The sequence below is a fragment of the Typha angustifolia genome, chromosome 8 (assembly GCF_048772165.1).
Source record: "Typha angustifolia cultivar Huaian chromosome 8, ASM4877216v1, whole genome shotgun sequence".
NCBI lineage: Eukaryota > Viridiplantae > Streptophyta > Magnoliopsida > Poales > Typhaceae > Typha > Typha angustifolia.
The window spans coordinates 808,154-825,089 of NC_133246.1; the positions used below are offsets into that span (position 1 = coordinate 808,154).

Below are 16,936 nucleotides of genomic sequence, written 5' to 3' on the forward strand. Positions count from 1 at the left end.
CCGAACTTTCTAGCTTAGGCTTTTGCAAACTTTCGTCTCATGCCCGAACTTATTGTGCACCACCCAATGGCCTTGTTCGCTGCTCCAGAAGCGCCATCAATATCGCTGATCTCTTCCACTCTTCATCAAAACCCTAGGATCTCCTTTGGAAGTCCATTCTTCACTTCCTATTAGAGATTTCTTTGATGATTCCTCAAATAATAAAAAAAATGATAAGGGGATTTATATACGTAAGCAATTGATTTTGCATGTTAATTGTAACATAGACGAAAAGAGTACCTTTTCTCAGGCCAATTAATTCTGCGTAAGCAAGAGTGCATCTTAACAAAGTATTTTTTTTTTCAGCTACCCAAATTACTGTCAAGAGTGTTAGAATCCTTGGTACTAACATGAGTGCAAAATGCAAAGTTTCAACAGTTGAGGTACAATTATCCTTCAATGACTATGAAGTTGTGCTCCTCTAAGTTGGCCGCTAGGGCCTAGTTATCAAAGACTAAAATATAGCTACAGAATCAAACATTTTAAAAAAGTTGGTAAGTACCTAGTTATAAAGATATCATAAAGATTTTAACTCTACTAAATTATTATAAATAAAATTACTTAGTATTTTAGTATAGTGATAGCTCATCGTCAGTCACACGCAACATTTAGTATCATGTTTTGGAATGGTTTAGTTTGGTAAATAATATTTGGAAGAGGTTCTTTATTCAAAACTCGAAAGACAAATCGATCTCCAAATATTTCTAAACGAGGGGGTCTTTTGTCATAAGGTTAAACTATAGGTGCCGATATGCTAAAAAGTTTTAAATAAAAGGGACAAAAAGACGAAAGAGCATGTCATCTTTTAAAAGGCCACGAAATTGTGCGAACTTTACGAGGTTCGTCGTCGATATCTCTCTCCCGCATCAAAGCCAAAAACCCTAGCTTAAGGTGGCAAAACCATAACCCTATATCCTTGATGATCCACGAAGAAGGTGATAGCAAGCATTCCCTTCTTTCCATCGCAACTATTAGGATAGGAGGTTATGGGATAAATTTTGTGTGCTTCTTCTTGTTTTATCTTGTAATCCCTTTCGATAGTGGATTTCGTCGTTCTTAGTCTATCTGTGCTATATTATTTACTTGAGAAGAATTACTCGCCTTATGAGCTTTGGCGTGATTCGCTTCCTATTAGATATTTCTTTGATGATTCCTCTAATAACAGAAAGAACCTTTGTGTTGTTACTCGATAGGAGAATCTATATGTACATAAACCCTCAGAATGGGGACGTGGGTTGGATTAAAAATGCCCAATGAACCCGAAATATCGAGGGTAAATTTTGGAACTTGATAAGAAATTCATCTCGTACAGATAGCAGAGGAACATGGATAAACGATCACACCTATGCACTAATAAGACTCTCTTCACCCACCAATGCTGTTATTATTTTTCTGTTAACTAACTAGTATGGTGTGCCTAAATCAAGGTTAAGATGCAGTTTTAATAGATGATTTTGTCATTCATTTGTTGTTCCATTATCTATTGAGTGCTTGGACAGTAATTGGGCATAACCTTAGTATCTAGTTGGATAATCAGGGTACAAGATAGTCTGCATGAAGAGAGGGGAGAATCAACCATATTATCCGACACTTTTCTTTTGGTCCAGTTGTATAGGATTTAAGCATCATGTATTAAACTGGACAAAGATCGATTAACCCTTTCTGTCCTTGGATGCAAATTTGACCTTACAGCAAGTCTAGTAGATCTCATGAATGACCAAAGCATTTTGCAAATTTTACACTCATTTTCTTCAACAGGAGTTTTTTCTTACTTAAAAAGTTAAAACAGGTACCAGTCCCATGGATTCGAGCACTCATTACAATTATAACAGTGTTTCAGAATTGTACCCAGATCAAGCCTCAGTGAATGTGGAGAATGAGGACAGCCGGTTTTCTTATATCGAAAAAATTACAAAAAAAATCTCATCGGCTGCGCTGTTGGCTCAAATAACAGAAGCTGAAGAAATGCTCTGCCAAGATGCACTTAGCAACTTGGTTCGTTCTCTTGCTTATGCAGAATCAGCTGAAGGTACTCCTTTCTTCTCTGTTACAACAATACCTTTCCATATCCCACCCTACAGCAGCTACGCCTTCTCTGCCTGAGATGTGCTTTTTCCCACTATGCTTCTTGGCTGATAGAAGTATTTTTAAGTACATTTTGAGTTGTGTCTGCATACATCCTGCAGATAGGTCATACCAGGATTTCTTCACCTACTAGGCATGTTAGTAGCACAATAACATTGATTAACTATTTGGTAGACCATATACAATTTTCTGGGCTTGTAAACCCGTAATGTTTCACTTATTAAGTCCTCAGGCCTCCTATCTACTTTTTACAAGTCAGTGACAAATGGGTAGCACAATTGTCATCTGTGCCCTCATGTGGTTGTATTCTTATTCCAAAAATCTGATTAGTTGAATGATTGGAACTCAGTTTGCTTTGAATTACTGCAGAACCTACTGTAGATGATATGGAAGGTCAGACTGGGACAATGACTCGAGAAGAGCACCTTAGAAAAGTTTTTAGTCTATTGCGTTATGCAGAGCGTTCACGCTTGTATGGTCCTCCAACGGACAATGAAGTAGGATATTATCGACGTATTAAGAAACTTATCTGGTCAATCATCGCTTATTTTAATGCCAGAGGGAGGCTAACAGGTGAAGTACATTAGTTTTGTCTAGTTATCTACCATTTGGCTTAATTACTGTTTGATTAGCTTTGAATACATTATTCTAAAGAGAAGGATAAGATGACATACATGGTACTTGGTAGTCAAAGTTTGATGGTTTGACTCTCTGTTGTTTAATGTCTTGTTAGGACCCTTCTGGTTGTATTCAGAAGATTCTACTTTCTATCAGCTCTACTCACCGTGCAAATTGTTGTCCAGCTTGGAGGAGCTTTTGGAGCATCATAGTATTCTGAGAGAGTACTCATCAAATATTTGGAACTGCAGAAATGGCAAGTTGATGTTCTTGTTCACATGGTTCTTGCAAAACTGACCATTTCCTGTTTATAATCAATATCTCTGTAAACTTTTAAAATTGCATTAAATAAGCACCATAAATTGAAAAGATTGTTTATCTTATATTTTCAGATGCTTTTCAAAATAGACTATTTATGTTTGAGCTTGATTTTCCACTAGTTTGAAATTATGATTGCCCTTCAATTATTTGATCATTAGTCAAAAGCAGCTCATTTTCCGTACTCTTATTAGATGAGGGGATGTAATTGTTTTGGCCATACATTTCAGTTAGATTAGATGTTGCTGATAAAATCATCTTTGCAATACGAGCAAAGGATAACTGCTGCAGTGTAGGTGAACTGGTTAATTCTCGGATAAATAATCACTGCCTTCTTTTAGAATGATTGGGTATTGCTTTGCTGGTGATTTATTGTCTTTCCTATGGTTGATTTTTCTTTTATTTTTCATCTTTGTCTTCTGGCAGTTTTTTTCATATTCTGCATTGTCTTCATCAAAGCATGAATACCGCATACCATGTCGACCAGCTGTTGTATTCATAAACCATTGTCGGACTGTTGCAGGTTCAGCTGTGAAACTGATCGTGGATGTCAAAACTAACCATGAAGCACTGCCTTCTTCTGGAATCAATAATAAGTGCTACATGTATCATCTCCACAAGTTCTCTGTAGCAGGTAGGGATCTTCTATCTTCAGCTATAGAAAATTGTCCTCCTACAGCTGATGAGAGAAAATCCTATGTGGATGTACTGACAAAAGTGCTGCCAATGTCTTCAGCTGGAAGTAGAGGTAAATTTATTAAAGCTTTGTTATAGTTGATGTTCTTTCTTAGAACTATCGTTCGACCTGAGATATTCAGCTTTGTCTAATATTCCTCTTATAGCAAATAAAGGTATATTATGTTCATCAATATGTGGGCATGGACAGTCTACTCTTTAAAAGGAAGTGGAGATTGAATCAACCAATATCTGTTTGTTTTGTTACTAGCTAGACCTACTATGTGATGCTTATTTATGTCCTTTTGCTTTGTAAATGCTGGATAGCTTCGAGTAAACTAGTAAGTTGTGTCATCATCGACTTGTTTGTAAATACTTCCATGTCATTCTTTTTCTCTTTGACTTGCCTTGGTGTATGTCGAAATGTTACATCAGATGCCCTTTAGTTTTTATGACTTAATCGATTTCTGATATTTTTGTCAGGTGAGGAGCACATGTTTTCAGATATACTGTCGCAGCAACTTTTCTATTTTCTCCTCAAGAAACTGCTGAATTACATTGATGATCTGGAGGGATACTGTATGAGAATTTCACAGGAAGTTCTAGAGAAGTTAGCAATAGACGAGCCTTTGGACAGTTTATTGGAACAGTTTGGAGATGATCCTGATAACTTTCTAAAGAAATTGACAGCGAAATGCAGAGCTTCAACTGAGAATTTTGTGCAATATATGAATGTTCTTGACCAATCTCTACTAATTGTGTTTCAGACACATACATTTCTTAGTATGCTTGCTGATAACTTGACTGATGTATACTTATATATGGAGACAGATGCATGTTATAGAGATTTCAGGAGCATTGGGTGGCAAGCTGTGGATGCACTCTCTCTTTTAGGTTCTGGCAAGTTATTTGTTCTAAAATGGATTTTCTACCTGTAATTCTCTTTTAATATATTATAATATGTCTCAGTCTCAAAATATATTATGCTTGTTTCGTATATTGTTTCATGGCCTTGTGGTCTTAAAAGTGCTGAGCCCTGGAGCAGGGTCAGGACCTAGAATTGATCAATGAAGAAGACTTGAAGAATCGTAGGCTGTGAGTGGAGTATGATTTGTAGGGGAAACAAGCAAAAGAAGGTTTAAAATGGCCTATATTTCTTTGATATCTTGTAAAAGCAACCATCATCCTGTAATAGGAGTAAATAGGAACATAACAAACTGTGCTTGAATATCATGCCAGCATAAGTGGAAAATTTCTATGCTCTACTTATGTGTTACTCTGCAGTATGTTGGTTGCTTCGCTCTTATGTAAATGTTTGCGTGACATCAAGTGCTGTTGAAACTAGGTGATAAATATTGCGGTTTTAGTGCCTATATTGTGTGATTGCTAATTCTGATATTGGTACGGCGTTAAAATTGTGATCTTGTCCCTTTTTCACTATAACTTGATGTTTTTATGCTTCCCTCCCTTGTGCAGTTTCTGCCAACTTTGAAGCTGAGTCTAAGATAGATAACAATGCTGTAGCTTCCAAAGAATGCGAAACTAATGCAGGAATATTGGAGAGTATCTTAAGAGTCTTGGAAGATATTGGAAGTTCAGATGTCTATGCTCCACCAAATGCTGAAGAGACCGAACTTTTTGAGAAAATTTTGCAGCATGTCTCACTGTCTATTGACTTCTTCATCTGCGCGAAGGCATATGACCAAAAAAGAACCCTTAGAAACAGCAAAGAATCTGCAGGTTGAAGCGTGTCTGCTTCAATTACAGATTCATTTCTGCATGTTGCTTTCTTGTTGTGGATGCTTGTGATGAAGATGTGCCGAGCCACTTATGAAATTTTATGTCCATGCTCTGCAGTTAATAAGGTGAAACAGCTGACTGGGTGCAATGTGATATCTAGCAACGGCTGTATCTGTGTGTTGGATGGGCATGACAAGTTCTGCAGCTTTGGCGTAAAGTTTGAAGCTCTCACGGCCTTTCTGAAATCTTACAAAAATGCGCTAAGATTCTGAAGGTACTCTCCCTCTGTCATTCATGGGCTATGCCAAATTTGATGAATTCTGAGAATCTTATGGTTGTAGCCTTTGGTTATAAAATAATTACTGTTGACTCATTCTCTCTGATGCAGGGAATCTAAAAGAAGGGAAGAAGTGAAAACATGCTCTCTCGACTATAAAATCAAATCAGGTGGAGTAGCTTTTAGTCATAGTCGAGTGTTCAGATGAAGTTTGGTTTCTAAGTTGGTGTTTTTCTGAATCTATGCTTCCATCTACTTCCTGCTAGTTTCGGATCTGTTTAGTAATCCTGAATCGCCTAAATCACATGAATCAGCTAATTCATGTATCTGCAATGCAATGAGTGATCCTACAAGATTATCAAACATTTTATGAATAAACTTGAAACTTCTAATACAATATGAAGCTTATAGGCTCATTAAAAACAAAGGTAATAAAGGTAAATTTTTCCCACACAGCTAAATAAATCCTGAGACCAGCTAAATATATATATATATATATATATAATTGTCGTTTTCCTGTTTCTAGGGTGCAGGAAAGTGATCAGGACACCGTCGTGAAGAAACCCGTGCGTGGATGTAATTTAATAGTTTTAAGCCTCTCGCTTGGAAAACGAGTCCGTCCTCAAGGGTGGCTGTCGCAAGAGAAGGTGTGCTTTAGAAAATAGCACAAGAAAAAGGTCAAATGATTTGTAGAATTAACATTAATTAGAAGTTAGACTGCTATTCCATCTGTAATTATTTGTAATTATGTCACGATCATTGTGATTAGATCGAAATGCCTTGGGGTCTTGGATTACCAGGGCCCCTGTTAAATTCGTCCATTACACTCCGACGACTATTATTGAATCGTAAACAAAACCCCAGATTTTGAGTTAGACCGAAACTTCTGGTAATCAAATTTTATTAATTTGGTATTAGTATCTTATTGACGAATTCTGAGTCTATAACTCTCAGTATATTTAGCACTTTGTTTTTTTCTTTTACCAAAGCCATCTCGCAAGCACATCAAACTCACTCTCCACGTAGTGTTGGGCCATTCATTAATTGGCTAAAAGATATCGATCATGCATTTACTCTTCTACACTGTCTCCATCTACGAAAATTAATTTTGACGAACAAAAAGAAAATTATAATCTACTTATTCAAATCAGCCGTGAAAGCTACTCCGGTTGCCGGCAGCCACGAGAGCCCATCAATAAACCGGCGGACGGTAAAGAAGCCAGCCACCGATGCATCCCTAATGACATGGTATCCCGGCCACCGGACTCGACCGGCGAGCCCGGCACCCGGCCCGTAATTCATGTACTCCCCATAGTAAAGTGTGTTTAGCCCAAAATTCCCGGCCCACTCGAGCCAGCCCGTTGGCTGGACTTGTGATCCCAGGTAAGACTGCATGACCACCGTTCTTGAGTATGCCTTCCACGGACGGCCCAGATACGTCGGAGTCGTAGCATCAATGATGCACTTGTGGATCGAAAAGCCGGTGTTCTGATTTGGGTCCTTTCGTCCTTGGGCCGTGATGGTGACCTTCTGGTATGGCAATGGCCTTCTAGTGTGAATGTTGCAGTGTTGTAGCACAACGAGGCCATTGCCAAAGATGAAGTCTATGGTGCCGTAGATGTTACAGTCACGGTAGAATTGCCTTAGGGAGTGAGCGTAGAGTGTGTCTTGATAACCCTCGATGCTGCATCGGAAGAAGGCGGAGCGATCGGAGTCGACGCGGAGCGCCACCGCCTGGAAGTTCTGCGGTCCGGCGGTGTTGCGGAAGGTTATGTCCCTGGCGATGAATCCACGACCGGAGACCGCTGCACGATCACCGAGAAAGTACTAGCTTACATATCATCATAACTCTCCATGACCTGAGGAAGGTCTTAGTGCGAAAAACCTCCTCATAACATGCATGTATATATATGCCAAAAATCCACTTTAATGGATTCATAGGAAATGTTTGTTTGCTAGTTTAGATGGAAGTATTTCTCAACAAGTCTTAAACTAATGTAAGGGGTTATAACTTAGCTAGATATTCGTCATGAAATGTATGCGACTTTTATTTTTCTCCTTTTGGGGGTTAAATTAGAGAAAAACACACACAGAACTTTGTAAAACTTAAGATAACTAGTAACAATCTAAGGAGACATGCAGCATTTACTTACCAAAAGTAGCTGTTCTAAATGTAGTCCACCCATCCATGAAGCTCCTACTCCCAGAGATCACAGTCACCCCCATCCCCTCCCCAACAAGCATAATATTAGTATACTTCTTCTTCAACTCCACATTCTCTCGGTACTCCCCCTTCTTCACAAGTATCACATACCTTCTCGAGCTATGGTTAGGCGCTCGGCTGATCGCCTGGTTGATCGACCGGAATCCTCCGCTCCCGTCCAATGCCACCACCGCGTCGATGTGCATAGCCTTCACGTCGGCACGCAGCGGCCTTAACTCTTCTTCTGTCAACCATGGAGGTAAGTCTTTCTTCCAGCTACCTCCGGTGATGTTATGTGGTATGTGAGGTATTATACTCCTCAACCTCTTGTGCATGGCCAACAGGTTGCTCACGAGTTGGTTCATTTGACTCAGACTCTGTTCGACGTAATGCCTCAGCCTACCATCCGTGCCATCGAAGCCTTCCAAGCATGTGTCTTGGTTAGTCAGCGCGGCGCTTAGCCATGCACGTAAGTTACCTTCTTGATGCATGTTACTGCCGCCAAATTCCATGTCTGCCATCTCGGCTAAGGACCAGCCGAGCTCGTCGACGGAGTAGCCGAGGAGCTCGACGCAGTCGTGGATTGCCATCTCCTCCCGCGGGCTCCTGGATAATACCGTGAGGTCCGACATGGTGTCGACGGCGCGTATCGCCTCGTTGATCGTGCCGCGGATGGCGGCGTGGAGGATCGGGAGCGGGCCTTTGCCTTGGCGTTCGACGTGGAGGCGAGAGATGCATGCGTCGTGGTTGATGGTGTTTAGGCAAGCTTGGTGCAGTAAAGATGATTCAAAGGCTTGCACCTGTTCTTGAGAGGCGAATACTTGGTTTAGGAGTAATGCATCAATGGTGGGTAGTAGGAAGAGGAGAAGTGCAAAGATGCCTTCCGTTAATGCCATGGGAGTATGCATGGCTAGGTATTAAAGGTGTGGTTGGTTTTCTCTTATAATTGTTCGCTCTCCGTGTGATAGACGAAGGGTATAGTTTGGAGGGGAAGAAAGGTTTCTTTCTTTCTTCTCCTTTATATATACCTTTAATCTCCATATCAAGGTCGTTAGCCTCTAAATTAATGGCAACATTGAAATGGGCATATGCCATGCTTAATTTAGAAGCAAGGTGGGTTTATTCTTCGTTTGCTTGCAACGATTAGCCTGTGGATTCTAGTGAGATTGATTGAGGAATAAATTGGGATACAAGTTAATATAAAAGAGAGAGAGAGAGAGAGAGAGAGAGAGAGAGAGAGAGAGAGAGAGAGAGAGAGAGAGAGAGAGAGAGAGAGAGAGAGAGAGCATCAATGTTCCTGTGATAGAGTTCTGAGAATATTTTCTTTCTAAAAGGTGATAGTTTCAACTGCAAGGTCCAATTTCGCCAAGTAATCTCTTAAGGTTTTATAGTGTTCCTTTTTAGATATATCGACTCTGTGAATATTCTTTACCTCCAGGAACGGGCTACGGCACGTTCTCAGCACGTGATCTATCTATCGACATTAATTACTAGATCCTAATGTTATGGGGCTTCTTACTATATATATATATATATGTCGTCTCTTTTAACTAATTAATTTCCAATAAACTATCTAGAGCGATGGGTTTAGCACGTGCTTGTTTGCATGCTTAACTGGACATTAGTTACTAGATTTAATTTAATCCAAAGTCTTAATCATTGTGGCAAAGGCAAGGGAGTTCAGTGCATGATGTAGTATTTATGTGCATGGATTAATGGCCATCGGCCGTTTACGTGATACATGCTTCACATGCATTCACATGTGATCATCAAGAGTTAGCTATTTCAAGTTGGACTTCTGACAAGTTGATGTGCGTACATACATGTGGGGATGTTAAGTCATCAACACCCATGCATGAAGAGTATATCGATCTTTCTTTGCGTACGTGGGGGCAATTGGAGGGCCAAGAGTACAGTGGAGCATGCAGTTTCCACCATGCACGGACAGTAGGGGATCCACTAGTTGGTCAAAGCCGCAACTTGCCACGTTCTCCGTGGACCTTCTATGTTAAGATGCAAGACTATCACATCGGTCATTCAATTTTCTGTGACTGTACACAATTAAATAGACTGCTCATCTCATTCTGCCAGCTATACTTATTAAGTCCACTTTCAAGTAAATCCGGTCAACTACAACACCTCGTGCATGCCTCCCTCTTCACAAGTGTAGTTATTGTACGTAGAATGTTAGATCCGATCTGTAGTATAGATGGTAGTACTTAGATAGATAGATAGATAGGCAGGTAGATAGAAGATGTGCATTATATATCCTTAGCTACCTCTAGTATCACTACTACTGGATTAGTTCTAACACAAATTACACCATGTTACATTTAACCCAAAGAACCACATTCTTCTCATCCACCTCCATTATAGCACTCCTTCTCTTCCTCCTAATTACAACAAAACCCACCTCTGCTACCAAATCCAACTACAATTACCACGTCAACTCCAAGGCCGCCGCCGCTGCCAGCCACTGCAACGGCACCCTCTACCCTGAACTCTGCGCTACCACTCTCTCCTCCCTCTCCATTGACCTCACCCAAAGCCCCCTCGCTGATGTCATCTGCGCCTCCGTCAACGCCACCGCCGCCGTCGTCAGGTCCTCGGTAGCCAAGTGCTCCTCATTCCTCCGACTCAGCCGGTACCTCCACCACCGCGACCTCCTCGCCGTCACCGACTGCCTCGAGCTCTTCGACCACACCCTCGACTTCCTCCGCACCGCAGAAATTGACGTCAGCGCCAACTCGCCGTCCCACGTCAGCTACGTCCAGACGGTGCTCTCCGCCGCCATCACCAACCAGTACACGTGCCTCGACGGCTTTGCCTTCGTCTCCGGTGGCAGCAAGGTCCGGCCCTACATCGAGCAACGGCTCACACGCGTGTCGCGCCTCGTCAGCAACTCCCTCGCGTTGGTCAATAAGCTGCAACGTCATCGGCACCAGCCGCGGAGGGAGGTGTTCGAGGGTTACGGCGACGTGTCCGGGGGGTTTCCGAGGTGGTTGTCGGCTGGGGACCGGAGAATTCTGCAATCGCCACCGAGTGCCATTAAAGCTGACGTGGTGGTGGCGAAGGATGGTTCAGGGAAATTTACAACAATCGGGGCAGCGGTGGAGGCGGCACCGCGTAAAAGCGCCCGGAGATTCGTGATATACATCAAGGCCGGCGCGTACTTTGAGAACGTTGAGGTAGGGAAGAGTATGACAAATATAATGTTCATCGGTGACGGTATCGGAAAGACAGTGATCAAGGCCGGCCGGAATGTGGTGGACGGATGGACTACCTTTAGATCTGCGACCGTAGGTGAGTACTCTAAACGCTCAGTACAAGTTAGACCACACTAAACTTGACAATGCTATGACTAACTATGGATGGTAAATAGCAATTCGTAGTTCAAACATGCAACGAGATGGTATTTTCACCGACTTTGCATCAGAATTTTTCCAATTACGGTTGAAAGAAAAAAAAATATATATATTTTAGTTGGTCGGATCTCTAGCTTTGAGGTTCCATCATATATTTTTACCTATTGACTCAAACGATTGTTTGAGATGGGAGGAGGGTTTATTATTATTGATCGAAGGTATGGTTTTTATAAGGAAGGAAGTCGAATATATATTTAGCTAACTAAGTATGGCTGCAATAAGTAAATTAGCGTGATCTAGGCTAAATGACAGTCCATGTATACTATATTACGATCTATGAATTGTTTTATATTAATTTGAACAATATAGATATCAGTGATCAGTAGTAGCACGTGGTGTATGCTGCGATCCACTACCCATCCATGACTCTTTAGTCAACCGTTATATATGTTTCATATTAAGCTATGAACGTACTTTGACGAAAAAGAACTAAATCAAGCGTTGACATATAGTGAGCATCACATATTAGACAAACATAGATGCATGCATGCATACAGATCGAAATCTTTAAATTTGAATCAAGCTCGCATGCTATAGTAACGAGACGCACTAACAATTAATCCTGCGTACAGCCGTAGTCGGCAATGGATTCATAGCCCGAGACATCACCATCGAGAACTCGGCCGGGCCGTCGAAGTTCCAAGCCGTGGCCCTGCGAACCGGCGCCGATCTCTCGGCCTTCTACCGGTGCAGCTTCGTGGGCTACCAAGACACCCTCTACGTCCACTCCCTTCGCCAATTCTACCGCGAATGCAACATCTACGGAACCATAGACTTCATCTTCGGGAACGCAGCAGTCATCTTCCAGAAGTGCAACCTCTACGCCCGGAAGCCCCTGCCCAACCAAATGAACGTCTTCACAGCCCAAGGCAGAGAAGACCCAAACCAAAACACCGGCATCTCGATCCAAAACTGCAAAGTTACTGCAGCCTCGGATCTAATCCCGGTGCAGTCGAGCTTCTCCACGTACCTTGGTAGGCCATGGAAGCAGTACTCGAGAACTGTATACATGCAGTCTTTGCTGGATAGTCTGATTCATCCAAAGGGTTGGTTAGAGTGGGATGGCACGTTTGGGTTGAGTACGTTGTACTACGGGGAGTATAAGAATAGAGGACTCGGGTCGAACACAAGCAAGAGGGTGAATTGGGAAGGGTTTCATGTTATTAGTGGCGTGGCTGAGGCGAGTAAGTTTACAGTGGGTACATTCATACAAGGAGACCAGTGGTTGGGTCCGAGTCAAATCCCATTTAGTGCAGGGTTGAATTGATCGTAGGAAGTTTCTTATTCCTAGTCCAATTAATCTTTTGGAATGAAAATGAATGGTTAGTTTTCTCCTCCCATCATTGATTCCCATGCCTTTCTCGGGAGACGGGAGTCTTGCCTTTTATCGCTTGTCTTCGTTTCTTTTTCATTTTTATTTTCTGTTTTTTTCTTGGTAGTATTTGGCTAGTTTTTCCGTCCTTTCGCGTAGTTTCCGGCTGAATTCGGCGAGGAAAAAGTGAGAACGCTGCCGACCCCACTTCAGACGGAACCCAATGCAGCTATCTACGGATTCTCAGTTTTTGCATATACGCCCCTGAAAGATGTTAATTTTCGTAGTTGTAAAGATTGAGGATGTGGCTCTGACATCTGACCCAACTTCTTTATCTCTTTCCGTTACTCCACTGAATCACGACATAGGATTCTCTCTCTCTCTCTCTCTCTCTCTCTCTCTCTCTCTCTCTTTCTCTGTGCTAAAGAGAAAGGTTTCACCAATATTTCTACCGTTAATACTGTTGCAATAGGTGACCGTTAGGAACCTATAAAGCCTAAAGAGATTGAAGCCTAAAGAGATTGATGGTTATTATTATGCTTATCTCGCTATGATATAATTTTGCCTGCCAACATGGTAAATGTGGACAAGGGGGGGGGGGCTACTTAACGATGCCATTACTATATTCCAAGGAGGGCGTTTTTTTGGCCCACCAATGAGAACAGGGGGAATTTAGTTTGGGCTTCAGCTCTCATGTGACTCCCTTAGGACACAACGAAAGGAGTTAATAAATGAGCGAGGTGAAAGCTTTTTAAATGCTTTCCTAATGGTGACCATAATAGCAGGGCTAGGGGGGGTTGCAGAGGGGAGATAGCTTTCAGCTCTATAAATAGAGCTCTCTTCTCAAGAGCTCCAAGCTCTGGTTGTAGCTCAAAATGGCCCTCCTCTTCCCTTCTCCTCTTGTCCTCTGCTTCTTGGTTGGTCTTTTCCTCACCAATGGCTTTGGTTTTGAAACCCAACGGCAGAGGAACCACCCACACCATGGCTTTGCAAGTCACAACTACCGAGATGCCCTCTCCAAGTCCATACTCTTCTTTGAAGGGCAGAGGTCAGGGAAGCTTCCCGGTAACCAGAGGATGACTTGGAGGAGGGACTCTGGCCTCTCAGATGGCTCAACAATGCATGCAAGAGCTCTAAATCTCATGCTTTTGTTGTTGTTGTTGTTGATTTGAATCGTTTTGGGTGGATAATATGATGTGGGTCTGTTGGTAAAATGCAGGTGGACCTGGTTGGTGGGTACTATGATGCAGGGGATAATGTGAAGTTTGGGTTCCCCATGGCTTTCACCACCACCATGCTCTCCTGGAGTGTGATTGAGTTTGGTGGGCAAATGAAGGGGGAGCTAGAGAATGCAAGGGAGGCCATTCGTTGGGGCACTGACTACCTTCTCAAAGCCACTGCCCATCCTGATACCATCTATGTTCAGGTTTGCCATCCTCTATTTCCTTCCTCTCCCTTTAGTAAGGTAAAAGATGGCAACTTTGGGGCATTTTACCTACATTGGAAGTGATTACAGGTGGGAGATGCAAACAAAGACCACGCTTGTTGGGAGAGGCCAGAGGACATGGATACCCCAAGAACTGTGTACAAAATAGACAGCAGCAACCCAGGCTCTGAAGTAGCTGCAGAGACTGCAGCTGCTCTGGCTGCTGCTTCTCTCGTCTTCAGGAAGTCTGACCCATCCTACGCCAAACGCCTCCTTCAAACCGCCATCAGAGTAATACTCCAATACCAACAACTTGCACTTAATTTTCTTCAAACATCTCATTCTTTACTTTACTCTAAGCTTCTTTTTGCATTTCTTAAAGGTGTTTGAGTTTGCTGACAAGCACAGAGGCTCATATAGTGATAGGCTACACAATATTGTATGCCCCTTCTACTGCTCTTATTCTGGGTACCAGGTAACAAGGAATCACACACACCTCTTCTTATCTCTCTCATTAATAAGTTCTTTTCTGTTAAACAAACACTTAAAACACTTGTACGTACGTTGTTGACTTAAATGCTATGTTGGTTTGCTGAAGGATGAGTTACTCTGGGGAGCAGCATGGCTACATAGAGCCACAAAGAGACCAACTTACTTAAACTACATCCAAGCAAATGGTCAAACCCTTGGAGCTGATGAATCCGACAATACTTTTGGCTGGGACAACAAGCATGTGGGTGCTAGAATCCTACTCTCTAAGGTTGGTTCAACTTCTTTTTTAACATTCATCCCCCTTCTAGTTGGTGATATTCTCAAGGGCTTTTATGACTAACATATTATCTATCTATACAGGCGTTTCTGGTCCAAAATGTGAGGTCTCTTCATGACTACAAGGGGCATGCTGATAGCTTCATCTGCTCTTTAATACCAGGGACTTCTTTCTCTCAAACCCAATACACTCCAGGTACTAAGAAAAGACAAGAGTAACTAAAATATTAGTGTGTATCTACTAATTAACTCTTTTTAATTTTCACAGGGGGTTTATTGTTTAAGTTGAGTGATAGTAATATGCAATACGTGACGTCCACCTCCTTCCTCCTCCTCACTTACGCTAAATACCTCACCTTCTCCAAACAAGTCGTCACCTGCGGTGGGGTTACTGTGACCCCAAAGAAGCTGCGCTCCATTGCCAAGCGACAGGTAAGGCCACTTTTAGCATTTATACTCCTCTAACTACTGCATTCACATAGAGAGATACCCTGAAGTCCTTCAATATGATATATTTTGGGTGGCCCAGGTGGACTATTTACTCGGAGACAACCCGTTAAGGATGTCATACATGGTGGGTTATGGCCCAAAATACCCGGAGAGGATCCACCACAGGGGTTCATCTCTGCCGTCGGTTTCCGCCCACCCGGCCCGCATCGCCTGCTCGGCCGGGTTCGCCGCATTGAACACGGCGGCGCCGAATCCGAATGTTCTAACTGGCGCCGTCATCGGTGGGCCGGACGCGATGGACCGGTTCCCCGACCAACGGTCCGATTACGCGCAATCCGAGCCTGCCACATACATCAATGCCCCACTTGTTGGCTCTCTTGCATATCTGGCTCACTCCTTTGGCCAACTCTAATTATAATTAGGTTAAGTTTAAGATGTAGCAGCAGCAGCAGCAGCAGCAGCAGTAGTAGTAGTAGTAATCTGACGTGGAGGGAGGACCCCAATGCAGCTAAGGAGTGCATGGGAGGGTCTTTGTTTAGGGTTTGCATGATGATGTGGGTTTCTTTCGTTTTTTATGTCCGTAATGAATGAATGAATGAATGTAGTTTGGAATCAATTGAATGATTTGGATTAATTATCAGACATCGATATCGTCTAAAGCACCTCGAGCTTTCCAAAAATGTTATAATCACAGCACGGTGACACGAATCACGAGGTGCTAGCAACTAGTAACTACCTACGAGATTCGGATTCGGATCCGGATGCAGATCCAATTCCGAAAATGCATCAGAAATCGTGCGGGAGGAAGGCTCATATTAAAATTGCAAGGGATAGATTATAGATATCGAGCATGGGAAATAGCTTATAATATTTAATGCTATTTAATATTTATTGAACGCCGGGCTCTGCGATGCATCGGGAGAGAGGCCAAATATTTGTATCAGCCTTTGTTATCAGAAGAATATGTTGACCTTGACCTTGACCATGACCATGGAGCTTTGTCTCCCCACCCCCCCTCTTAGGGAAACTGGAATATTATTCCACCGTACTTAAGAATATTTGTCCCCTAATTAAGGTAGCTCACATATTTTGGGAGCACTAATAATAGTCTAAGACTGCCTCTCTAATGATTATTGTAATAATTAGTGAAAATTATGCTGCAAAATAACTACTATGACAGTGCTGCTTACCTGGGGCTCTGGGAGGCGTAATAGAGCAGGAAGAACAGTATAAATCGAGCTGGACTTCATTTTCTATACACTACACACCATGTTAGTTTCAGAAACATATGATTGAGTTGTAAAGGGGAACCAACCTTTCCTTCGCCACATCCACACATGGAGCTTCGTTGTGATCACTCAAAATATTGGATGCAAGTTTGCAGTTCTCTCATGGAGAAAAAGTTGACAAAGATTCTGACCAATTGATGCATCTGCTACATCCATCCGTGAGTCAGAGAAGTACTAGAGAGATGTAATTGTGAGACATGTGACTTCGGCCACATGTTTGACCATTGATGATGACAAGATGTGGGAAAGAGAAAGAGGAGTGAGCCGTATCATATGGTATGGTGATGGGCATGCATTGTATCATCCATGGA

The 16,936-nt window shown here is 42.3% G+C and overlaps 4 protein-coding genes across 6 annotated transcripts; 3 read left to right on the forward strand and 1 right to left on the reverse strand.

The window, feature by feature from the left end:
• Positions 1-868: 868 nt before the first annotated feature.
• LOC140764308 (uncharacterized) lies at positions 869-6,628 on the forward strand. Of its 3 annotated transcripts, none has more exons than XR_012105011.1 (10): positions 869-974; positions 1,829-2,068; positions 2,494-2,697; positions 2,858-2,998; positions 3,584-3,808; positions 4,219-4,635; positions 5,212-5,475; positions 5,593-5,749; positions 5,864-5,922; positions 6,279-6,628. XR_012105011.1 is itself a non-coding variant. In XM_073102798.1 (9 exons), the coding sequence occupies exons 1-8, from the start codon at positions 959-961 to the stop codon at positions 5,745-5,747; spliced, it is 1,662 nt and encodes a 553-aa protein (XP_072958899.1). In that variant the 5' UTR covers positions 869-958; the 3' UTR covers positions 5,748-5,749; positions 5,864-6,090. The 3 variants fall into 3 exon arrangements, 1 of the variants encoding a protein (XP_072958899.1); XR_012105012.1 differs by having other exon boundaries at positions 4,219-4,629; positions 6,279-6,623; XM_073102798.1 differs by lacking the exon at positions 6,279-6,628 and having other exon boundaries at positions 5,864-6,090.
• A 146-nt stretch (positions 6,629-6,774) lies between these two features.
• Positions 6,775-8,717, reverse strand: LOC140764309 (putative pectinesterase/pectinesterase inhibitor 22). Its single transcript, XM_073102799.1, has 2 exons — positions 7,906-8,717; positions 6,775-7,557 (listed from the first exon to the last, which is right to left on the reverse strand). The coding sequence occupies exons 1-2, from the start codon at positions 8,585-8,587 to the stop codon at positions 6,887-6,889; spliced, it is 1,353 nt and encodes a 450-aa protein (XP_072958900.1). The 5' UTR covers positions 8,588-8,717; the 3' UTR covers positions 6,775-6,886.
• A 1,504-nt stretch (positions 8,718-10,221) lies between these two features.
• On the forward strand, positions 10,222-12,718 carry LOC140765558 (pectinesterase-like). Its single transcript, XM_073104704.1, has 2 exons — positions 10,222-11,258; positions 11,953-12,718. The coding sequence occupies exons 1-2, from the start codon at positions 10,280-10,282 to the stop codon at positions 12,645-12,647; spliced, it is 1,674 nt and encodes a 557-aa protein (XP_072960805.1). The 5' UTR covers positions 10,222-10,279; the 3' UTR covers positions 12,648-12,718.
• Positions 12,719-13,472: 754 nt separating this feature from the next.
• LOC140765241 (endoglucanase 3-like) lies at positions 13,473-15,952 on the forward strand. Its single transcript, XM_073104217.1, has 8 exons — positions 13,473-13,816; positions 13,912-14,118; positions 14,209-14,409; positions 14,501-14,593; positions 14,717-14,878; positions 14,971-15,082; positions 15,155-15,318; positions 15,416-15,952. The coding sequence occupies exons 1-8, from the start codon at positions 13,568-13,570 to the stop codon at positions 15,746-15,748; spliced, it is 1,521 nt and encodes a 506-aa protein (XP_072960318.1). The 5' UTR covers positions 13,473-13,567; the 3' UTR covers positions 15,749-15,952.
• Positions 15,953-16,936: the final 984 nt, after the last annotated feature.

What these genes read in the sequence shown, in the direction of transcription:
- LOC140764308 (XM_073102798.1), top strand. An exon ending in TTATGCAGAATCAGCTGAAG is followed by an intron (nt 2,069 to 2,493) that starts GTACTCCTTTCT and finishes GAATTACTGCAG; the next exon opens with AACCTACTGTAGATGATATG. An exon ending in ACTCTCTCTTTTAGGTTCTG is followed by an intron (nt 4,636 to 5,211) that starts GCAAGTTATTTG and finishes TCCCTTGTGCAG; the next exon opens with TTTCTGCCAACTTTGAAGCT.
- LOC140764309 (XM_073102799.1), bottom strand. Translation starts at nt 8,587, where the DNA reads ATGTCGGACCTCACGGTATTATCCAGGAGCCCGCGGGAGGAGATGGCA. An exon ending in ATTTAGAACAGCTACTTTTG is followed by an intron (nt 7,558 to 7,905) that starts GTAAGTAAATGC and finishes GTGATCGTGCAG; the next exon opens with CGGTCTCCGGTCGTGGATTC.
- LOC140765558 (XM_073104704.1), top strand. Translation starts at nt 10,280, where the DNA reads ATGTTACATTTAACCCAAAGAACCACATTCTTCTCATCCACCTCCATT. An exon ending in CTTTAGATCTGCGACCGTAG is followed by an intron (nt 11,259 to 11,952) that starts GTGAGTACTCTA and finishes TCCTGCGTACAG; the next exon opens with CCGTAGTCGGCAATGGATTC.
- LOC140765241 (XM_073104217.1), top strand. Translation starts at nt 13,568, where the DNA reads ATGGCCCTCCTCTTCCCTTCTCCTCTTGTCCTCTGCTTCTTGGTTGGT. An exon ending in CTGATACCATCTATGTTCAG is followed by an intron (nt 14,119 to 14,208) that starts GTTTGCCATCCT and finishes AAGTGATTACAG; the next exon opens with GTGGGAGATGCAAACAAAGA. An exon ending in TCAAACCCAATACACTCCAG is followed by an intron (nt 15,083 to 15,154) that starts GTACTAAGAAAA and finishes TAATTTTCACAG; the next exon opens with GGGGTTTATTGTTTAAGTTG.